Source organism: Micropterus salmoides, unplaced genomic scaffold (assembly GCF_014851395.1).
Source record: "Micropterus salmoides isolate LMB-PRFRI ecotype aquatic unplaced genomic scaffold, ASM1485139v1 Ms_hic_scaffold_7, whole genome shotgun sequence".
Classification (NCBI taxonomy): domain Eukaryota; kingdom Metazoa; phylum Chordata; class Actinopteri; order Centrarchiformes; family Centrarchidae; genus Micropterus; species Micropterus salmoides.
In genome coordinates this window covers 13,724,384-13,749,581 of record NW_024044459.1, presented here as the reverse complement: position 1 = coordinate 13,749,581, position 25,198 = coordinate 13,724,384, and the positions used below count along the sequence as shown (strand labels likewise).

The 25,198-nt window shown below is 39.4% G+C and overlaps 1 protein-coding gene across 2 annotated transcripts; it reads right to left on the bottom strand.

Annotated features, from left to right (window-relative positions):
* Positions 1-4,072: 4,072 nt before the first annotated feature.
* On the bottom strand, positions 4,073-25,198 carry castor1 (cytosolic arginine sensor for mTORC1 subunit 1). 2 transcript variants are annotated; one of them, XM_038704021.1, is made up of 10 exons: positions 24,908-25,198; positions 15,140-15,210; positions 12,136-12,329; positions 11,458-11,593; positions 9,460-9,583; positions 8,914-9,030; positions 8,545-8,627; positions 7,231-7,325; positions 6,663-6,760; positions 4,073-5,097 (listed from the first exon to the last, which is right to left on the bottom strand). In XM_038704021.1, the coding sequence occupies exons 1-9, from the start codon at positions 25,018-25,020 to the stop codon at positions 6,677-6,679; spliced, it is 1,017 nt and encodes a 338-aa protein (XP_038559949.1). In that variant the 5' UTR covers positions 25,021-25,198; the 3' UTR covers positions 4,073-5,097; positions 6,663-6,676. The 2 variants fall into 2 exon arrangements, with proteins under 2 accessions (XP_038559949.1, XP_038559950.1); XM_038704022.1 differs by lacking the exon at positions 6,663-6,760 and having other exon boundaries at positions 24,908-25,195.

The window sequence follows — 25,198 nt, the reverse complement described above, 5'->3', positions numbered from 1 at the left end:
ACGGTTTCATAATAAAAAAGCAAAAATTAACTTTACAAAAATAACTTAATAAATAATTATAAATAAATAAACAGAATCTAAATAAAAGATAAAAAGAACAACAAATCTCACCCTCTCCTTTCAAGCTCTCCCTCAAAACACATTTTCATGCGCATTGAGTGCAAGGGAAGAGAGCGCCCAGATAGGAAGTTAGGCTGCTTTTAGATAAGTGATATAGATACAGTGTATAACAAGTATTGTTCTTAATAAAGATCCATCCATCCATCGTCAACCGCCAGGATCCAATGCCAGCTGACATCGGGCGAAAGGCGGGGTACATGCAATAGTGACCTTCTAGCTGTGAGGCGACAGCGCCAACCACTGCCCCACGCGCCACCCCTCTTAATAAAGATAATATTAAATATTAATAATATGATACATAGCAGTCTGCTGAACATAGCTTTAATTCACATTCATGTTTAAAACAAATAAATATCCATAAATAAAACTGATATAAGTATGTACATTCAAAGATACCTGAAATTTCAAAGTGTACTCTGCAAAGCAAGGCAGTTCTTTCAAGTTATTTCCAGTGGGTTGAATGGCTGTACTCTCATGGGCCAAATGGTGCACACACTTACCCAGGGCTTGGGAACAAACACCTTAAGCAGAAAGTACCAGAGTGCGAGGATATCAGGTCATCAGGGTAATTTTCACAGACTTCTCAATTGTGCCCCATTAAAACAGTTGAATCTCTGCTGTCTGTTACGTTTAACATTCCTCCTTAAGTACCAGCAGCACTTGCGTAAGCCAGTCCTTCAGTGTGCTTATGACACTCCACCCATATACTTTTTTTGCATAGTTATGTTCGTGGGATAGCTGTAGCGGGGCTGGCGGTGTCGGCAAAGGCTTTTCTGGGTCAGTGTTTTTAAGAATTGTCTCTATTTTAAATAAATGGTTGGAGAGGGAGTATTTGATGCGAGCCAGGTACTCTGTAACAGATTTTGCGTTTTTCCATGTTTCATTGTGATATTCTTCAACCTTTGAAATATGAATAGAAAAAAGCATATTCTTGACATAGATATCCTGTAGCTTCTGGTAAGTGTTGATACCAGATATTGTGGAATCAGGGACATCGTCCAGAACAGAATCACTGATGGGTCCATGAAACTTGCTCTGTAAGAAAGAAAGGGTCTTAAATTAATTCACCATAATCTAAAGGTTTATCTTACTCAGTTCTTTAAAATCAAACAGCAATATTGGCAACAATGTGTGTGGCTGTAAGTGGTAGCTGAAGGGGATGTTTTCTGTTGGAGTCAGTACAGCAGATCAGTTTTAAATATTACAAGGAAAAAATTGACAAGATGGTGCAGCCACAGCCAGCTGTTAAATGTTGCAGGTGCCAGGCTGCACACCTCCAACTCTTAAGTATAGTAACCAACTTCTTTTTACTGCGCCATGCTGTTATGTGGAAAACTACTCACACAGTGCGCAGCATAAAATCAGATAGCAGTTGCATTTATTACGGACTGACTTCGTTATTAAGACAATGCAAGTTTGTTTGGCTGCACTCTAAACAAATACACCACTTGCTCATTTTATATTCCTGATAAAGCAGCTGCCCAAGGAGTTTTTGCTGTGTAAAAAAACTGCACTTGCTCTTACCTCAGTAACTACAGATGACACTACAGTATGTCAACCACAAACAAAATCTTGAGGATTGAAACATTAAAGTTTTGTGCAGCTTTAAACTGTCTTTGTCTGTGGGCAGAAAGTATGTATAAAGAGACTTTTATTGTCATAAATTGTCATAAATTTTATTGTCTCAAATAATCAGAGCACCATGAGTAAGCAGGATGGTCTGGTGATGTTGGGCTACAGTGTGAAACATATCAGCGATGGAGTTACAAAAGCCCATGATGCCTCATTTACACTCCAAGGCAGCAGGACAGAATGAAATTCAAACAAACATAGTCTGCAAATAAACTCTTATGTCATAAACAGTTGTGCAAGGTCACAGAGATCAAAAATTAGTTTTCATCAAGTGACTAAGTGGTTCTGGACAGCAGCTACAAAACCTGCACTTGGCAGAAATATAGCTGGATTGTTGTGCATTATTACAGCACACGATGCAACAAGTAGTGCTGGAAATATATCATACCTGGGAAAAATGACAACATGACAGAATCACTGAGTGGTACTTACATATTCACTCAGTAGCTCATTTGCTTCATGTTTCAGTAGTTCTGTAAGCGACTTGGTGCTCTCTAAGTCATAGTCACAGCTGGTCTGAGTTGGAGCAGGAAACACTAGCCTCCACTGGACTTCCAGAAGCATCAAGACAAGTACTAAGAAAAGATCATGTGGACACAGGTGACTCAAAATATAACACAGAATATAAAATAAAATTAAGAATGGATTTCTCTTTCTCTCTGAACTCTCTCTGAATAGTCTGGAAAAGGAAGCAGACATTAGTTCGTTTTCGGGGGCCTCAAGTCAATAATGTTGGGAACCTGTGCCAATCAGATGTAAACTTGTTTTTTCCAACAAGATTCTGCAAACATGCTTCTTTTATGAGTGTTGCTTGTTTGTTTTTCCTTGTACAAGGCTTAGATTCCTTTAAAATTAAGACAGGCCTAGTTAACTTCTAGTATCAAGAGTATGCCAGAAGATGTACAAGAAAACATTAAGACATTGGGGAGGATCAGTCCCCCCTGGTAATATTTAGGGCAGCACATTCACACCACTACAACAAAAAACAGCACACTCTGGCACATGTATGTCTGTACAAAAGCTTGCTTGTAACATAATACATATAAAAAACAAAAACAGATTTGTCATTATATAAGGTATTACTTATTAGACATTTAACAGAAGTGGCTTAATACTTAACTGCATTATTAAATAAATCAAATAACAATGTTTTTGTAAAATGTTATGAATGTACTATTAAATATTATAAAGATATTTACCATGGTAGCTCAGAGGTCCATTGAGTTTATAATCCATATTGACAGTAGTAAGTGATTTGCTTAATGCTCAGCGGCTAAACAAGCCACGTGAAAACAGCAAGGTATAACTTTGTAAAATTCTTTTTCACTGGCAAACTGGCCTATATATAGTGTATTTGAATGCTCTACAGCGTCATCTACACCCACCCATACTGACACAAGGAATGACAAAATTCCATGATGACATTTTTTTAAAATACACTCGTGTTATGTGTGCCACACTTAGGTGTGACTTTAATGGTTCATGCACTCAGATAATGTTTTAGACAGGGTTTAGGTTTACAAATACCTAACACGGCCTGAAATACAGACAGACAGAGGTTGTTCACCTTATAGAGTGTAAAAAACATCACTTACAAAATTAAAATATCAACACATTAAATGATACACTTATTGTATCTTTGATGAGTCTGAAAATGAAACAAAGAAAACAGAAATGAGCAAAATCACCTCCCTGTTTTGAGTAATTCAGTGACAAGGTCTCCCTTGAAAAAGAGATTTCAACTTCGACTTCCTGGTTAAACAAAGGTTAAAAAACAATTCTTGTCCTCTAATTAAGTGGCTGCAGGATACATTTGAGGGGTCATGACATTAATGAGTTCCATTTTGTTTGCCTTGTACGTGCTAACCCTTGGACAGAGCATCAGTTTAAAGGTGCATCTAATTTTCCTGCAGACGACATTCAATTTCAGAAATAATTTCTTTGGCTTTAATTTATTTGTAGACTCTTGTTTTACCTCATCCCAGACTCTAAACCAAAGAGATGACACCTTTGAGGTGGTGGCTCCACAACTTTCTTTTAAAACTCGGACAGAACAAGCATCACAGGGAAGTTCCCAGAGAGTCATTATTATTATTGCTCACCTCATTTGTTCCATTCCTGTTTAAACCATAAATAACCTGTCATTCTAACTTCCTATATTTGACTCATGAATGATAAATGACATATTTTAAAGCTTCATCTGCATTTCTATCATCTGTCATTACATCAACATTTGCTGGAACATGCAGTTGTGCTGTGAATGTGCATTTATGCCTAAAGATTTTAACTGAGTAATGCCAAGAAGTCAACAAAGAGTACATACTTTCAATACCCTTTATTGAATGAATCAGCACAAATATTCCAAATGTTTTCACAATACTTTTACTTCAAATTGTACCATAAAAACAACATCTAAGTGATATTAGATAAATTATAAGTTTATTGTGCAAATAACAAAAAATAATACATAGTGTTATTGACCTTGGGTAATACAATGGTTAATAAATGCTGACCTCTTAAAAAAAAAAACGTGACCAAGCATACTGTCCTGCTTGACACAATTTGTAGTATTGTACTTTCAATATATAAGAACTACCTGCACATTCTTCTCTAAACCTAAACAAGTGAGCCCTGTTGTCAAAAAATAGAAATTGTCAGTTTGCTTTTGCATAAATATTGTTCAACACCTGCCTTGCATTTCAAGCTACACACTTTCAGTTTAACAAAAAGGAAAGTTTGATTTAAAAAAGAACCCCTCCAGCTGTTTAGACACGGCTTTATAATAAAAACCTCACTGGAAGACTAAGTTGTGTGTTTATAGCACTGGTGAAATGTATGCAAATGTGTTCTGCTATTTGCTGCAGATCTCAAGTCCTGTCTTAGACAGAAAAGTCTATCATACATGTTCATATGTCTAACTTTGTGCTTGTGAATTTGAGTGTGCAAGTGGGTGTGTATGTCTGTGGATGTGGATGTGTTTAGGAGCGATTGTGTATTTTGATGTGCACGTGTGAGCTTGTGGGCCCCCTGGCACTCAGTGCATCCTGCCTTAGATAGGGAAAACAGGAGGCCTCACCTCACACTATGTGCACACCATAGAGAAGCGCTTCTGGTGTTCATGGCAAGTTCGTAGTAGTTAATACTGCTGGCAATGCAGTTCTAGTCTAGGCACTGGGTTAGCCTCCTTTTCTGTTGGTCTGCCACCCCTGGCATCTGTAGTGAGAGGGCGCCACATTGAGCCAGGATCATCCAGCTCACATGGGACTCCAGAAATCAACTAGCGGCTGGTTCTTTCCTCTGATGCTGGAGCATGTCTGTCACACTCACTATGTCCTCCTCAGGGACCTTGAAAATAATAGAGGAAATTTAAAGCAGTGTTAGGTTGTTTTTTTTGCCACTTGGGCAGCGGAACAAGCTGTAACCACAACCCTGACACATTATTACTTAAAAAGTGATATGGTGAACATGTTAGCTAAAAGCTGCCTATTTACACATCTAGCAGACAATGAACACCCTTAGCATTTATTGGAGATGTGCTACTGGCCACCAGGTTAAGTCCACTATTTACTCTCCTTTTATTGCTGAAATATGTTAAAACGTAAAGATGATTCCATAAAGATGAATTCGAGTTGGTGATAACTCATTGCGGGTTCTTCACTACAAGTGACAGTTCCCATTACAGGAGAGCTATTTGACCCATTGTTAACACAAACATACTGACTTGTGCCACTTTAAAATTCAAATATTTTGTTCTTGTTTAACATAGGCCTGTGAAACCGCTGTGAAAGACTTATTTGACTAGAGAAATGGTCTTTGTTAGCCCTGTATGTAAACTGTAAATCACAAATTCTGTAAACCCACACTTTCCAACCAATAAAATGCTGATAAACATAATTCCATTCCGTGTGACGGAGTGATATTTCCCACATATAGTGGTTTCCATGATATTCACTGGTGTTAACTGGAATTTCCCTTAGACTTTGTTGAAGATAAAATGATTCTGACTAATCAAACAGTGACCTCCCATCATCCCATATGCACATGTCCTTTCACATGTTATAGTGATTAGCTTTTTTTACATGTCAGGAAATGTCCTATTTCTGTCATAGCACCTGCTCAGTGAGAGAGCTTTCTAAATTACTTCCATCCTTTTCATTCTTCCTCTTTACAAAAATTAAGCTGTGCCAATTTTGTTAAAAAAAAAAAAAAATAGAAAAGGATAGATTCTGAAAAGAAGGTTAGCCACAGGCCTACAGATTAACACCTTAACAGGCCATAAAACAGTCAGATATTATTAGATGCAAAGAATTTCTACAAAGAGTATAAGTACAAGCCACTGTAATATCACAGCTACTTTATTTTTTATCAATGGAATTTGCTATTACGTGTTAAGACAGACTGTGGTTAACACTAATCTCAGGTTTACAAGGTTCCTGTAATTATAGAATTCCATGACAAAGTGTAAAAATGGTCTATGACTAAAACACTTTCTGGTTATGTTAAGCTCAATGACATGCGACACTGCATAATAAAGCTATGCAAGTAAGTTACACACTAATTTTCCAAACATTCTGAAGGTAGGAGTGTAAAAAGAACCACTGAATTCAAGTGGAATACCCAAAGGTACAATGTCATGACTAGTTACAGCTTTGATAGGTGTTTGTTGACTAGGCCCAACTATACGATACAGGATTTCTACAACGTAATTCATCACAGATGAAGTACACTCGCTACCTAAGGGTTTTATAGTTCACTCTATTTAACCTAATTTGTTTCACACAAACCTGCATTTAATGTTAAGGGCATTTTGATTAGAAAGAGACTAAGCCATATAATATATTTAGGGATTTGAGATCAGTCTTAATCACTGGTCAAAAATCAAAGTGAAACCATAAATCAGTCTGCATTACCCAGGTAAGACTGATCATTTGAAGGGATGTCTGTGTTCTCCACTGCTTCCATCACATTGATGTATATGGGAAATTTGGCTTTGCTTCTTGACTCGTTTCTGGGTAATGGCAAAAAGATAACCCAGATAAACCTTTCTTGGTAATTTCCAAGATAATACATGTGGCGTTGCTGACTAAGTTGACAGACAGACACAACCACTGTATGGTAAGTGGGAAAACTAAATCAATATTGAGATAAGGAAACCACTGCAGCAGCACACACACACACACACACACACACACACACACACTGCTGTGGGTACAGACATTACAAATAATTATTATAATGATATCTACATACTCTCTCTCAGTCTATATTTTTCCCCCCTAACTGTGTGTGGATAGATAGATAGATAGATAGATACTCAGTAGGGGATCAAATACCCCCCCCCCCCCCCCCCCCCCCTCACTCTTGATATCTATATCTATATAAATATAGATATAGACAGAATTTAGTACTGACTTTAAAGCTTTGATTTCCATGACAACGGTGGTGGCCTAACTAATGAAGTGAAGATGTTGGACTCACCAGAACATGGTCGAAGCTGAAGGTGCTTATGTAATAGGCCGAGATGTCGCTGTCAGCCAAAGGCTGAGATATCTGGGCAACTATACCACATTCATCTAGAAGCAGAGTGGAGGAGAAACACACTGAAATTAGTATCAGAAACATTAACAGGTTTTATTAGCCAAATTTAGGATATTTAATTTCATCTACATTTAACCAGATAATAATAAGCATGTTCTGTATTCATTTAAACTTACTACAGACTGCAAGCAAGTGTAATAGAAAAACACAAGGCAATAGAACTGTTACCACTGGTGGTCCCATTCACATATTATAGTAAAAATAACCCTATCCTTTATGTACAGATGGGGGAGAAATGAAATGAAAAACCTAAAAAGAGTGGAGAAACACATCAAATGCAGATGCTTCTGTGCTCACTGAATAGTTTAGGGAGTTTGAGAATGATGTGAATAAAATGCCTTGGCCTTTAGAGTCACCAGATCTCAACCCAGTTGGACACCTATGGAAGATTTTGCACCAACATGAAAGACAATGCTCTCCACCACCCTATAAAACTTCCATCTTCAAATCTGCTTAGTGATGTCTGTGACTGTCTCTGATGCTATGTGTCCTTTTGTTATGTACCTACCTATGTTTGTTTTTCTTTCTATCTGCTGCACTCAAAAGAAATTCTTGATCTCAATGGGATTACCTGATTGAATAAAGGTTGTATATATAAATGAGGGAATATCTTGTGGAGGAATGGTGTTCATCTGTTCTGAAGCTGTTCTGGAGGCTCTTGGTCACCTGACTCCAAAATAAGAAACTTCATGTTGGTTTGTCCCTTTAATGTGTCACCTATCTATAGTTTCTACCTCAACTGAAAAAAAACAGACACAGGATCTCTTTCATTTGTGTGTCAGAGCAAATTATTTATTGATTGCTGTCGGGATGTAAAGGGAATTTCAACAAATTTAACAAAAATCTTCTAAAACAAAATGCCTACCCCAGCTTTAACGTTGATCTAAAAACCTATCGGCATCAACATTACGTCTAAAAAGCCAATGCACCTGCAATCACATCTCGGAAAATGTAAGGCTCCTGACAGGATGTTTTAGATGTGTTGATTTATGATTTCACAGAGCAGGTCAGTCACACGTTACAGTGATTGTTTTCCTATATCCTAGTGACATCAAAGTCGTTAGAGGTGTTGGTACCATAAACTGAGTACCTTCTGTGTCACCAGAAGACAGTCAGTGCAAATCAGCGAGACGGTTTTATACGTATAGACAGATCAAGGAATCAACATCCTTAGCTTGCTTTGTAAAACCTTACCAAAGCCAAGTGGTTGTCCCCCTATACGAACCATTCTCCACAGCTCCCCAGAGGAGCTGGTGAAGAGAAGATCAGCAGGAAACCTAGAGCACAAAGATCAAGCACTGATTTCTACCAAGCAATGAAGTGCAAACACACACAAGACCATTTTAGAGATGTACAGGGGAACCTCTAGCAATCACCAGATAAAAGCTTGCAAATACAGACACCGCAACACCGGCAAAGCAAACAGGGAAACTACTAAGCTGTTGTGGTTCAAATCAGGACTGGGGTAAACTATACCTGAGAAGTATCAATTAAGTAGACACAAAATGAACCTTCATTAACCCAAAGCAGCTCTGGGTCAGTGTAAAGAATAACAATCCTTACTGTCTCTGAGCCTCAGTGTCCATCACCAGTGAGATGTAGCCATCAATGAGGGAGAAGGAGAAGAACTTGATACAGTCCAAGTCCTGGCTCTGGGCCGACTGTGCATCCTCTTTAGGACTAGAGAGGAAGTGATACATTCGGTGAGACGTTACAAAGGCAAACGTTAGTCAGCAGAATTGATTTAAAAGATAATAATACATTAAGTGACACGATTAAATAATTGTCAAGAACAGAAAAATATGGAGTATGAGAGAACTTTTTCTTAGTGTTTCTCCCTCACAGGGCTGGATGGATTAAAAAGAATAGAAATTAAAAATATCTTTGAATACTTTGTAAAACTAGAAAAAAAAAACAAACAAAAAAAAACAATAAACCTCTATGTTTACAACATCTGGGGCTGACAAACGGTCTGTGATTCTCATTCCATTTTTCAGAAACCATGTCAATGCAGACAATCACAAGCCAGTGAGCGGATTTCTTGCATCTTGTGGTTCCACCCTGTGTTTTTGAGAGGTAGTGCAGCGGTTTGAGCAAGTGGCATCTCACCTGTTGGAATAAAAGAGGACGTCGATGAGCGTGGTGGCGATAGACGGCAGTGTGTCCGGGTCCAGAGACATGACACAGAAGTGGTTCTGGGGGATCAGCACTGGGTGAACTGTGGGCTGCATGGCTGGAAGAGCAGGGACAGTGTTGGTTTGTAAGGATAGCTGAACTAGCAGTGACTTTCACATAAAAGGCATAAACAACTTAACATATAAAACATTTCTATACACTTTCACTTTAAAGTAAATACTTCTCAATGCAAGTAAAGATCCCCTAATCCTTGACATATACTGTATTTCTGCCCCAAGTGAGTGTACTTTTAACTCAAGTAAGAGTAGAGTTAGTCCCAAAAAGGAAGGGGGTTGTTGTAGTTTCAAGCTTTTCTATTTTACTGAAGATGGTTTTAAAGTAACTTATTTTTCAGAGTAAATCTACTCTTATACTTTTTAAATATCAGTGGATCCTCTGACAACAGTTATTAATTTCTAGTTTTACAAAGCTTTAGTAAAGAAAACATTTTGTTGTTGAATTTGGTTACAAACACAGCTTAAAAATGCAGTTCTCCTCCTAGATCAGGGTTTTCCAGGTCAAGTTACGTAGACACTGTGGGCCCTCAAAAAAACAAGTCAACGCCACCCAAATTGTGTATTTTTGAAGTTTGTATTTGTTGATATTTTGGCAAATTGGTACCATTAAAAGTATGATAAATTAGCTATTAGCAGTTCCTATTCTCAATGTATTCATGGATGTCCAGGCAACTATCACTAGATTACTTTGATACTGAAAAACAGACTGGATGGATGCAAATTCATGATGGACATCGAGACAATACACACTACAGTGAGTCTGTGTTCAGATGTGACCGAGTTAGACTGAATTTTTACGCTGATTGTAGAAATCTGGCGCTAAGAAAACAACCTTTATTTCCTCTATGAGCTGGGTGTCACAGCCACTGCTGCAGCTCCAACTGCAGGGTTGATCAGCGGGCCAAACCGCAGCAGCAACTTTCCAGTTGTTGCACGAATATGTCCCTTTCACCTCATGCAGTATCTATGCCTCACTCGCGGTGAGAAACCAGTAACTCCCTCTATTTTCACGCCTGCCAAGTCTTCCAAACTTTATTTTTATCTTCTCCTACAGTCTTGCAAACGAAAGTAAATTTGAAATTAGAGCTGCAGTTAGGTCACTGCTGTGTCTACAGTTTGTAAATCTGTAAAACAACACCGCAGAGCTGGTGGGTGAAAGGTTTCCGAACTAGTCTGACATATCAAGCTAAAGCTGTTTTTCGTATATGCTGACACAGATAACTTCAGATGCAAAGATATGGAAGACTGTTAAGGCATGTGCATATTTTTCAGTATGATCTTCCCTCATTTTACAGCATGTCCTATACTTCATGGTGAAAAAATAAATAACCTTCTTGTGACAGGATACAGTAATTGAATGCAGTTTAAGTTTTCAAACATGACATCTCTTCACTGGTTCTGTGGCAGAGTTGTAAAATTATAACATTGTCAGTATTCACACAGGGAGCATAAATACATTTCAAAACGAGTTTTGTTGGGAGTGTTGAATCACTGTTTATATCCACAGCTTGATTACAGAGCATGAGCAACAAACCCTGATGCCTGCTGTACGCAGTTTAACGCCATCCATTTGGCTGTTTTTTTGTTTCTAAAGTGGCTCATTAATTCTAGCTTTTTTTTCTGGTGCAAATGTGAAATGTATTACACTGAGGTCCTAAAAATGTATAATTGTTCAATAATGTATTTTATAATTTGTATATACAGCATATTCATGTTTAGCCTATAATTACAACAATGATTTATTGTTCACGGTTTGACTTGTGAACTGTGACTATGTTTTAAGACCACTTCCTATGTGATGAACAAGTCTTTACACTTGGTGGTGCTAGAGGATCTTCGCTTCACCCTCTGAGACGAGCTCGATCAATACCTGAGTGGCAAGTGAATTCATACTGAGCAGGACTGTGACCTCTACCTTCTTTGCCGTTCTTCTGGATGCCATTGGAAACATCCCGACAGTGCATAGGGACAGACTCTCCTCCCACCTCTTTGTAAATATTGAACTCCTCCTCCAGAGTGCTGAAGACTACAGACAGATCTATCTCTCTCACCTACACAATATAGAGGTGGGACATAAATGCGGATGGTTAGACGTTTTAGAGCACTGTGAAATATGTATAAACTATTAGATCAACATTTTGTTTAAGCATATATAGTCTACAATTAATTCATTTGCATTTGAGCTCAACCAGCACGTCAACCATTAATTATAGATGCTGACACAAACGTTTTTCACGGTGTTATCTATTTTTTGCCCACTTCACACTTTCACACGTAATACATCAACTAACTTTTTAGTGCCCTCAGCTACAGTATGTCGAGAAGGAATTCCTTAACAGCAGAATTGGTTTAGTGGACAAATTACCGACACTGCAGCTTCTTTTGTCACGCAGAGCTCGGCAGGTGAAAGTGTTCAGTCTATGAGAGGTTTTGGAGTTTATTTCGAGAGTTTGAGAAATTGCTCCAGACGTCACTAAATTATACAAACATGAACAGCTTAGAGTAGCTCTTTTTTTAACGAGATACTTAGACTGGAGTGGCATAACGATGAGCAAAAGCAAAAAAAAAAAAGACTAAAGCAGATGGGACTCACCAGGATAAAGTCGGTCTGATAAGTGGAGAGCATGAAGACAGAGACGTGCTGCTGGGCCAGGGGGGCGATGACCGACTTGGCAATCTTGGTCACGCCGACAGCCTGTGAGCTGTTGGAGGCGTTGCCATTAGAGACCACGTTGAGCGGCAGCCAGATGGAGCCTTCTACCTTGAGATGCTCTGAGGGCTGGAGCTCTGAGTGGGGTCAAGAAGAGAAAAAGAGAAAAAGCCCAGTTAGCAGTAATTTGGTAATTTGCAGGTCAAAAGATAAAACACAGACTAAATTTGATTGAAAAATATAGTTGTGTATTTTTATGACACCTAGGCTAGCCTTTCACTTTGTGTTAGGCTTAAGTACATGTATGTTTTTTACATCTATTTATTTTATGTTTATTGTTGTGCATTAAGGCACCAGAGCAAATTCCTCACATGTGTAAAACTACTTGGCAATAAAGCGGATTCACCATATTGGCAGCTGCAGGGTGGATTTATTCGCTTACCATACCAAAAAATAACTTTTTTTAAACAAACCACTTGTGTAAAATAACGGTCCAACCGCTGCACTACTAAGAAAAAAATAGATGGTCCCACGAGGAGCTCATTCTGCAGGTGCAAAACCTCCCAAATTGTGTGACTGATAAAGTTATGCTGATTACATTTGAAACTGGTAAACACATGAGGATGGCAAAATACTTCCCAATATTATTGAAAAATGAATTTGAAATCAGTAATGCAACCACTGCTAGTTTTAGCTTTAGGCTAAATTAAAGTATGTATGTATTCAAAGCCAAACAAGACAACAGAGACCAAACTGCACTAGTGAAGAGGAACAACAGTCACAAGCTACGACTAACCGCAAGGAATGTGACTGTATACAATCTATAGGGGACTGTCATGCAACCAACATTTCTACAGCAAATTACAAGAGTGATTTGGTAACTTCAAAGGGTAAAAGAGGATGTGTTTAACATCTGCACCTAATCACAACTTCATGTTGCCAGTGATGTATCTTAATGTGCACTATGAGGCAGCTGTAAGTAACAACTTCCTCTTGTTTGCAGCGCAGTATAAGGTACACACACTTTCTCTTCCCCACCTCTTGTCTCTTCCTTCGGCATGAAGACCTCAAACGTCCCTACTAATTATACTGCACAGTAACACAAGTAAAACCTAGGAGAGGCAAACAGTACCTACACCACCATAGGCCGTAGAGTGTGACCTGACGCCAATGCATTAATGCACAGGTACAGGCAGCTCTGAGCCAGTGGTAATGAAGGGTCAAAGTTCAAACATGTTGATCCCTCAGCCGCAGAAACCTGAGAAAACATGCATCTTCACTTAAAGTCTCAGAACTTTTCAGAGAAGGCACAAAACTTTTTGATTATGGTTTATGATTCAGCTAACTACAAACATTGCCAAATGTTGTCTAACTCCTGCAGTGAATACTCCTTTTTCTTTACTCCCCTCCAAAGAGCCAGTGTTCTGGCTGGCATAATTTGTCACAGACGGCCCGTTGTGACTTCGCTACACCAGCTTTCACCTCTTAAAATAGGCCCTCAGTTAGAAGGAGAGCAAAGGAGACAGGGAGGGAAACGGAGCACCCTGAGTCAAATATGTCTTTAACAACTACATCTGTGTAAAAGGACCAGACAAAGATGGCTGGATGAGGAGTGGATGGGACTAGAACATACATACTGTTGTCTCTGTTCTAAGAGTGTATGTTCTAGAGGCAAAAACCTCATCGAGGGCTTAACTAGAATTTGTGAATCTATCCATTATTTTCTGACTGGTCTAACAATTGCTCAGTGTGTAAAACTATTTCTTTTTTAAATAAAGACAGATACCCATCACAGTTGAGCAAAACAATTGGTTAAATTGCCAACACACGGAAAACACGAAATTATTCAATTCAAACTGATTTGACAAGAAAAAAAGGAATTAATTGCTGACGTTTGAAACGTCATTGAAGACGAAGGACAATCTTATTGATCACCGATCAAGACCATCTCCACCACACCCAAAAAGCTGTGGTGTTTTTATGTGCTGATGTTTGCTTCCAAGAAATTTATATATGTGAGGAATGCGACTGTAATTTTCTGTCCTGACAAATTATTTAATTAGGTTTTTTAACCATAAGTGCTGTTTGAACTTTATTAAAGAAAATAGGGCAACAACTGTTTTCCTGTAAAGCTGTACTTGACCTTTGTAAGTCGGAGGCACCAAATATCAGCAGCAGCAGCTAAATTGCACGCAGATAGCACTCTCATGTCCACCAACCTTCTCTGTCTATGATGCTTTGCACCAGAGGGATGAGAGAGATAAGGGGTCTAACAATGTTAAATCTAGTTTTCTTAAGATAGAACTCTTGCTCACAGATGTTTAAAAAAAAAATTACATTTTCTCACCAGGGAAAATACCCAACACCATGAGTTAATTAGGGCAAATCTACAGTTTCTGAGGGAAGGTCAAAAACTCGAACTCTTACTTTTGCATAGACAATGAGTTTTGTACAGTGACGTCTCTGAAGGGAACAAGGATGAAAGAAAGTAACACTGGACTGGCAAAACAACAGTCCTCTGCTGTGGCCCAATTCAAGACTGCATACTAGTTACTCGCTAACCATGATTTTAGGTTAGTGGTATATACATAAAGAATGTGACACAACTTGCATGGTTTTTGGGAGTGGTGTTGTTGGACTCTGGAGAAGATGCTCGTGGCTGACAAATATTAAAACAAATTTGTAGACAATGGAGAGACAGCTACATGAAGATCAAAAAAACAAAAAATAAAGTAGTGAATCACTGTGCTTCCTCTTTGTTAAAAGAGCACTCACATCACATTTCAATAAAGCTGGGAAATTCTTTTAGTCCCTATTATGTGTCAAGCTCAAAAATTACTCCCAAAATGAAAATGCATAGCATCTTTTCTAGACCTTCCGTGTCTGGTAAATGTAAATGTCTGTCAAACTTGTCATTTTTTAACAGCTACACACAAGGGTGTTTTACCTTTGAAGCCTTCCTCGTCAAGGACGACTGTGTAGTTCTCTGGTGTCTCCGTCAGACTGAAGAACTTACATCTGAAACAGGAGAGGAAGTACAGATGGAGAGAGGCATGCCATTGGAAAGTGAGAAAACATGAAAGGCAGGAGATAAGGAGGAGAGAGGAAGGACAAAGAGAGTGGAAGAAGAGTTTTACTCATATGCAACCAATAAAAAGAGGTTCAGATTTTCATAATAATAGTTACCAGGTATCAAGTAAATGGGGTTCTCAGAAATTCATCACTCCTTTGTCTACAGCAAATTGTGGATAACACACAAAACTGGGGCACTGCTTCAGTTACCAACTGCTGCATTCAAGGAACAACAAGGAAACACCACTCTAACTGTGATGCGTATGTGGGTTTCAGAATTGACAGGCATATATATGCGTCTGCTATGAAATTCAAGTTGACAACTTTGGTGAAATGTGTCTTCACCAGTGCCACACAGGTCCACCTAGCACCAATCTTTGAAAGCTACTTATTTTTCCCTACCTCGTTCTAAAGAAAAAGCCACTTAGGTTAAATATTTCAAAAGACAGTGCAGTTTTCGAAATTGAGAGAGGCCATTGGGGTTAAACATTTGCAAAGAAAAGACAGAAAAAAGAGCCGCTCGCACCAAGTTGTTATGTTGTTATTATTTGGGATCTCAGAACTGCTCTCTAGAATCTGACGGTACCTGACAGGTGGCACCTTCAACACGCAACCAGTTAAATAGGTCAATGCTTAGTTACTTCCACGACGTAAAGGCTGTCCTCTCTGCTATCTCACTAGCTGAGCCACACATGAGCACTGACACAAGGATTAGATATCTTACACTACTAGCAGCTACACTCCAAGAAGTAGGGAAGAAACAGAAACAGTGCGAATGCTTTGGGGATTTTTTTTTACAAAAGGAACAAGGAAATATGGTAAACTTCTTTAACTTAACTTCTTACAGATTGCTAATTTGAAAAATGTAACAAAATAACTGAATACTTGAATTCCAGAACTAGCAAAAAAGTAATGAGTAAGTGATCTGAGTACTTTAACGTGTTACTTTGTAACACGGCTGAAGGTCATTATTGTATTATATTATAGTATTCAGAGGTTACTTTTTAACGGGTTACCCCAAACACTGACTGAATCTTTAAATTTGTTGATACCAATTTACTATACTTTCTCTATCCAGTTTGGTATTTACAATAGGCTTGGGGCCAAAACATTGGCTTTCGAATGCTGTTGCTTGACCTGACCAAAGTGTTCAGTTCTACTGAATGATGCCTTTATGAAAAAAAATGTTTAAGAGGGTCATGGGATTTGGTACAAGTTGAGAAAAGAACTGGAAACTTGTTTTCTTGGATTACATCATCTTTTCAGGCCAGTAGGCTATATGAAAAATCAAGTTTCTGGATGGAAGAAATTGCTCTTGTTCTACATACAAAGAAATATATTTGATATGTGTAACAGCAACAACAAGGAGACTGGGACAGACTGAATCATTAGGTAAGATGTAGAGGGAGAGAGAGAACTGATTACTGTGTAACCTAGAGTTGGACTTGCCCTGTAGCCTCTTGTTCCCTTGGACATTAATGGCCACTTTGACAAGACAAACCTGTGTTCAGTCTTCACTGCCCAGTCTAGACTTCAGGCTTTTTACTTTGAGCTTTCAATACACTGTCAACTCAAACTCCTGAGGGCTTCAAGGTTAAGGCTGTTCTGGCTTTTTCACTTTCTGGGGAGGACTTCCTACTAGTGTCAAACTGTCTAAGGAAAACATAATAGAGTCAAAGGTTCTTGAAGAACACGTCCTTTTTACCTATTTTCATCACAGACAATGTAAGGTGACTGGAGCCCTTCCAAGACTTGGATGTGCATAAGATTCTCCTGGTGTAATCATGAGCGTAAAAGAGAAGCAACTGCCTTAAGAAATATCTGGTTCTTTGATAAAAAAACAAACATACAAGCAGAAACACAGTTTAAAATCCTGTTGTGTGTGTTGATAATGGCAAGCTGAAGCAAAAGATTATGCTTTGGAGAAGCTTAAGTTAACAAGTAACTAGTTTAGATGGGTTCACTTTTGTATTTCTCCAAAGCAAAAGCTGACACTCATTATTGTATTCTAGTATTTAGAGCCATCCAAACTGTGGAAAGGATGTTGAAATAAATAAAACTGATGGCCTAGCACTGAGAATATCATTGAAAGGAAACTTTCAAATTAGTTAGAATAGACATTTTGAGAAAGGTGCTCCTTTGATTTTTTATGAAGAGTTACAGTAGATGAGAAAATTCATACCACTCTCACATCTGTCTGTAAAGTAGGAAACAGGAGCCAGGAGACTATTAGCTTAGCATAGCATATAGCCTGGAAGCTTGGGAAAGCAGCTAGCCTAGTTAAAAGAAATCATCAATCTAACTAGCATCTTTAAAATTATTTAATAATTAACATGCTTTCTCAAATGGGATTAACCAAGATATGGTTTGTCTGTGTCACTTAATAATATCAGTGCTTTACCAATTTCTGATCACTCGCTGATATTATTTTACATGTCTATCCCTAATTCATTTAGTACGGGGAAAATGGTGCAGAAGACAAGGTTATCTCGATATTATTAGCACTAGTGCTTTAAATTACCTTCATTTGAAAACTACCAGATGTGATGGATCCAGTTTTTAGCCAAGCCTTTTCAGTGGGCTGTCTCACAGACAACTTTAATGTTACACTCCAGGATTTGTTGGAGTGGGTGGCTCCAGCTGAGACACGGAAGTGTCCTCCAAAAAAAATCATACACCTTGGCTAAATGATGAGTTACTGACTCTCAGAAAGCGCTGCAGGGAAGTTGAACGTGAGTGGCGCCATACTAACCTTGAAGTTTATTATAGGGCATGGCATGACAGTCTGACAACCTATAAGTCTAGGATGGCAACTGCAAAGACAGCTTTTTATTCTAATGTGATTGTGAATAATAAGCATTAGACATAAGACTTTTATTTGACACTGTTGATGGACTTACATAGTGTCAGCAGCCAGTAAGTAGTACAGATTTGTCAGCACATGATTTTATGATGTATTTTTATGAGAGAGCTGAGGACATCCGAACTACGATACCCCAGTCAAATGTTTGGGGATTAGACTGCGCTATCACAGGACCATTTTCTACAGGACAGGGTCACTGCAAGAGGAACTAGTTGCTCTCTGGATCCCTTGCCTGCTTGGGTTGTTAAAGAACTATGGCCAACATTAGGATGGCATGTTTTAGCTGTTTTAAACCTTTCGCTCCCCACAGATTTTCTGGCTTGCTTCAAATCTGCAGTGGTTAAACCATTATTAAAGAAACCAAATCTGGATATAAACTCATTGGAAAATTTTAGACCTGTTTCTAATTTGGCCTTCTTATCTAAAGTCTTTGAGAAAGTGGTCTCAAATCAGCTTTTCAAAATATCATGTCATCTAATAATAGTTTTGAGCCGACGCAGTCTGCTTTTTGAGCAAAACATTCTACTGAAACGGCACTCAAAAAAGGTGGTAAATGATCTGTTACTGGCTGCTGACTCAGACTTAGCATCTGTCCTTTTGTTGTTGGATCTTAGCGCAGCTTTTGATACTGTGGATCATCGTATTCTTTTGGACAGAATCGAGAAATACAGCATCTCTGGCCAGGTGCTTAAGTGTTTGAGATCTTACCTTTCAGAAAGATCTCAATGTGCGTTTTATAATAACACATTTTCCGGCCCTTCACCACTTCAGCACGGGGTTCCACAGGATTCAATCCTTGGTCCACTGCTGGTTTCACCATTCATTTGTATGACAATTTTACTCCATCCATTGATGATTCAGTCATTCATCGCAAGGAGAGATTAAAGACTCTTGGGGTCGTTTTTGATCGATCACTTTCATTTGATTTGCATATTAAAAGAGGTGACAAAAGTAGCCTTCTTTCATCTCCTAAGAATCGCAAAGATTAGATCAATATTGGCACTTAAAGATGCTGAGACCCTTATTCATGCCTTTGTTACATCTAGGTTGGACTATTGTAATGTACTGTTCTCTGGGCTGCCTAAGAAAAGTTTGCGAGGTCTGCAGATGTTTTTTTTGTTAATGTACAAAATAGTGAATGGCCTTGCACCATTATATCTGTCTGATAAATGCTTATGTGCCTACATAGCCTTTTCGTTTCGTGCTCCAACATTATGGAACAGTCTTCCAGCAGATATTAGGCATGTTCAATTGGGAGGTTTTTAAATCAAAGCTTAAGACCTACTTATTTACTGCTGCGTATGAGTCCTAAATGTTTGTTTATCTTTGATGTCTTTGTATAGTGGTATTTACTTTTCAGTGTTTCAATTAAAATTTTATTGTAGTGTTAGTGCACTTCAATTGAAAGAGCTCTATAAATAAATGTAGTATTATTATTATTATTATAATATTGCACATTTGATCTTGTCAATGAAAAAAGCCAATTCCCCAAAAACGTTGCACTATTCCTTTATTTTTATTTATTTTTCTCATCTCTTATTTTCAGGGGCAATGCACAGTGGTCACTGTTTTGTAAATGTGCCAGTGCTAGCCAAAAGCATAACTTTATGTGCATCAGTTCCCTCGTTTCACGTAAATCTTTTATTTAGCAGAAAAAATAAGTGCAGCTACAAAAACAATCTCTTTTAAGAGCAACCGAGGGTGGAATTAAAGCTTAAATCCCCTCTCAAGGTTTAATTCCACCATTTGTTGTCCATTAATAACTGGACACAAGAAGAGCAAATACAAAATACCACCTGCATTATGGCTCAGAGCAACCAAAAGAAAGCCTTTCAGAAGCCTTGTTACTGAGTTAGTAAGGCTTTTTAAGGATTACCGTTGTTGGTAAAGAGAATATATGAGATTTGAATCCCTAAAAAGGGAAGCGCTACATATTCCTGTTTTCTTAAAACTTCTCACTGGGGATGCACCTTCCTCTTCCTCTGCTTATCTGTCAGCTGAGGCTATTACAGTAGAGATCTGAGTGAGACTGTCAAACTCCTGACTCAGCAAAAAAAAAGTAATCCCTGCCATGAGATGGGACAATCGCCCCACAGAGAGACAAAGAGAGAGTGAAGAGAACACTGTAACACTAACTACCAGCTGTGCTAGCAAGCTCGGCCAGCCCATTGTGTTATAATACCCCCTTCATTTCCTGTTGACCCTTCCACTTCCCCAGCTCGCAGTTTCCTGCAGGTAGTACCTCTGTACATTACTCTGCACTTCACTGCCTTTTGCACTTCTGGTTAGATGCTAAACTGCATTGTGTTGTTACAGTACTTGTACTTGTACTGTGCAATGGATATAAAACTGACATATATTTAATTATTTTTTTTTTTAAATGTATCCCAAGTATATATCCTGCAAGTGAGAATGATCAAGTGTGGAGCGTTATCACATGTGGTGTGTTGTTTTGGATGACAAGAAAAAGCTCCTATACTATTACACCTGCAAGACAGCCAGACCTCAGCGATGCATTGGTTGTGTGTTGTCAAGCAACCCGAGAGAACTCCATCTGTGAGACAATTGTGCTTGTTAAGTTTCCTGTTTGTGCAGTACAGATAAGACAGATAAGATGCCTCACCTAACCCGCATTACATAATACTGACAAGCACACAAGAAAATTATTTTTCCTAACGTTGTTTGTACAGTCACTATGCAATCCTCTTCATTACCATCACCATCTAAGGAAGGTTGCTTTTAGTTACAATCTGTACACCCCTGCACGTGTTGTGAAATAAAAGACCCAGAGATCTCTTGTCGTGGAAATGCATCCACTTCCTCTCTATTTCCTTCCATAAAGTGAATCTGCTCAACATAACAACATAAGCATAGCCAGGTTTTACAAAAACCTACACCCAGGAACCCAACCAATGTCTCCCCACAACAAAGCTGTCTGCCCTTGCCCTTCTATCTAAAATTGTCTCCACATCATCAAATAAATGGAAACATAAATGAGGACAAATAAAGCTCTTAGGAAACACAGCATCGATGGGTTGGGTTATGCCCAAACAGAACTAGTTTGACTGTTATCCGACCCTGTTGAAAATCAAAAAGTGTGTTTATAATTGTTCCAAGACCAGACTAGAAGGCAGAGGGAAAACCCAGCCATCATTAGCAGGGGGGAGGGTTGTGTGGGGCACAATATCAATTAAATATAGGAATAACGGTGCACATTTTCAGACAGTCTCTCTTGGAAGTCACTGATACTGTTCAACTCTTGTTGACATGAAAAGAGACAGAAACAATTGTGACAATAATTTAAGAAGAGAGCTGGGGTGGGAAGCGCAAACTCTGGCTCCTTTCTCCCCTCCACAGACTCCTCAGGGCATAATGTGGGTGTGAATGCTAGATGTTGTCAGACACAGCCCAGTGTGTGAGTGTGTGTGTGTGTGTGTGTGTGTGTGTGTGTGTGTGATGATTTAACAAAGACATAAACATAGCTGGACTAAATGATCTTGTCCTCATCCCGCTCCATTGTCTCAGAATAAGTCTTTAATCATTGAGAAAATGTACCCCCATATACTCAGTGGTTAACTGGTCGACTAATCAAACATGCACAAGCCTGCATGTGATCACTGGTAGTAATGAGTTCCTTCTACTGAGGCATGAACGAACATGAAGAGGAAGAGACGAAAAAATAACCAAAAGAGACGAGGAAGCAACAGGTAGCAAAAGAGTGGCCGAGTGGGGAAGATGAAAACCAAGCGCACAAGAGTTGACTTTGATCCAGCTGCACAAAGCAACGGGTGGTAGCGACAGTAAGGGAGTGGGGGTGGGGTTTCTGCAACTGATGCTCCAGCTGAGGAAACATGATAAGAGTGGAGCGAATTGATGTTGTTGTGTGTGGAGTTAGCCTGAAGCTAGGCCATCGTCAGTGGATGACCAAGCTGGCGTTGCTACCTTTGCAGCTTCATACAAACTGATCTAGTGTTCTCACGGGGTCCCCTTTTTTCAGAACAATAGAGAATGTGTGTTTTTTTCTTCTAGAAATTCCTGCTTGTTATTAGAGGGAGTGGGGGGGCTTGTGTAAACGAGGGGAGCGAGAGCCCCAACCTTGACAGGCCACTGAAGCAGACAAGTGGAAAACTCCCCACTGGGTTTCTGGCTCAGCTGAGGCATTGTTCCAACCCATGCTCTAGTTAGTGAGCCGCAGAGAAGAAAGGAGGACTGTGTGGAGCCTGCAGGGCTGCATCCACAGTACAGTAGGGAAGGGTAGGGTATCAAGTACTGGCCCAGCCCCTGACCAGATGCGCACTTCCCTGCCCTGGCCTTGACTACAGCCACAGTGTGCCTGTGCACCTGCACCCCCGCTCTTGAGCACCACATCTCCCCCTTCCTCTTCATGCTGGCCGTATTTGATACATTTTCTGACTCTGAGATGTTGCTTGCACTCTTCAAATGAGTTATTAAATAACAGCAACAAATTTTAACTGTATGGACTAAACATACAGTTTTTATAAACTGTATGAAGTGAATTGTGAATATGAATGAATATGCATCGTGTAGAAGTTTTTTCAGTGAAATAAGCAAGTGACCTGTTTTGACTTCCGCCCCTCAAAGGGTCAGAATTGAGAATCCAAACCATACATAACCCTCGCTGATAGTGGGACTCAATTGTTACCACACCCATAAACTCCGAACAACTACTAAGGACAATACAAGACTACAAACTAACAGCTTGCAAGTCCATGGTCCAAGTTTTTTGCCCACTGTGGAAGGATTCATTTACATCCATTGGTGCATGAGTGCGTGAAGATAAACACACATTCCCAAACTTATAACCCACACCTCTTTGTGGTCCGACCCTTATGCTAAACCCAAAAGATGACCTACATCAAATGTCCTCTCTTTTAACTTTTCCGATATCTTCACCCTCTCAATGACATAGTCTCAACATAGCTGACCTTCACAGATTAACAGTCTCTGAACATACGCTTGCTGTGCCTCCTCGTCAAATAATCTTTCAAATAAATCTTATTTCCAGACCAGGCAAAGTCTCTCACAACTTTCAGCCTCTGCACCTGTACCTTAACGCCTCAGTTGTGTTGGATGATGTTAGAGGAGAATCTACGATTTCACAATCTGGGAAAAAGTCTTGCTCCTAGAAGTGATTACCTCCTTAAAATTCTTCTCAGGACTGCATTCAAATCACTCTAATGAATAGCAGAGGCCTGAAAGAGGGAGATGGCTAAAAACCAACCGAGGCAATCGGGCTTGTTTTTGCTCCACAATTGTTTTGAGTTGCCATGAACTCAATCTTCAGCACCACTCCCTGATCTGCATTGTCTATAGTTTGACCAGAGGAGGGAAAAATTACATAAAAACAACCCCTGCTACAGAAACAGAACAGGAAAAACGAGGCTAAACACATCCATATCACAGTATGATGACATAACTCCAAACCATGCACAATAAAACACTGCACAACAGACAGGCCTGTTAATCCAAGGAAGTGCAGCCTGCCTTCTGGTTCATTCTGAGCTACTTTTGTCCCCCCTCCAGACAGTGAATGCTTCACAGAGCCTGTTCAAGTGAAAATGTAGGCACACTTTTAAAGTAAATTTAAAGAGAGAGTGACTTTAAATCTAGACGCAGTTCTGGATCATTTAAATTTACTCAACACAAACTTGTTGGCCTGTACCTGCTAGTAATCATGACTCAGTGCGCCTGATATGGACATGTCAAACCCTACTTTCTCATCCAGTAGTACTATGACACAAATGAATGCTGATGGATGTAGTTAGGTGTGAACAGATGTGAAGTGTTTCACGGACAAATATACAAGATTTAAATCAAGTTTTTCAGGCTCATGATCCACTTATGGAGGGATAAGCTGGCCATCTTGCCTTGTGAACTGATTATTTATAGGGCTGCTCTGTTGCTGATACTCACAGGATGCTTACAATAAGCAGATCTTTGAGGATAGTGTGATATCTATACTTGCGATGTCACAGAGCACAAATGAGGTGATGAGATGAGTAACTTGAATTTAGCTAGTAGCAAGTTTTTTTGCTAGTAGCTGAGCCACTGCTTGGCCTCTATCATGAGCAGCTTGAAGACAGATGTTGAGTTCTCCCTCTAGCTGCATATGTGGGGCAGCCAGAGCAATAAACAATTACATAACAATGAGAGGAAATCCAGGGATTAACTGAAAACTGGTACTAATGCCAACATGAGATCCGGACAAGTTGCAAACTAGATGGCTGATTTTGGGTAAAGGAGGTTAGGTAGTTTGAGCTGAGAGAAACGAGGTCCACATAAAATACAGTGGGGCACAGAATATTTTCAATCCTGGTCCTATGTTCTGTAGAAGCAGCATGCATTAAAGTCATACTTGCATTTTACAGGACTGCAAAAAACGTTCTCTATGAAATACAACATAACACATGAGAATGCACGGTTAACTAAACTGCTGCAGGGTTTTGTGCAATTATAATGTAGATTATTAGTAAACATATCAGATCTCCAATGTATGTATATTCCTACAGAATATTATATTCTGGCTGATGTGCAGTTCGTCAAACATTAAATATCTGTCATAAAGTGCTGTAATACAGCGAAATACTCTGCTGTATATAATTCATGGAGGGCATGCACAGGCATATAACCGAATAAGAGCTCGGGCACGCAGTGAACGAGGAGGGAATGTAGGTTATCTCATATATCCGTACTGGATTACCAGGCTGATTCACACCGGAGCGACACAAACATCTGACCCCGATCGATGAGTCTTCTTACCGTGTCCTGTTCCGGAGAAATATGAGTTTAATCAGGGGGTGTGTGAAATTCACCAGCCCATTCTTGGATATGCTGATGACCCGTAGCCTGTGGTCCAATATGTGCAAGTCCATATTGTCGTTTGCGAGCAGCGCAGTCCCCTCTGTGTGTGCATGCGGCGGAGAAAACTCCTTCCTAGCTGATATTATTCAAATGTTAAATATAGGCCCGGACGAGCATGGCTGGCGAATAAAGCCACCACGTCCCGCTGTGCTCGCCTCACAAGACGAACAACATCCGACGCAATCAGAC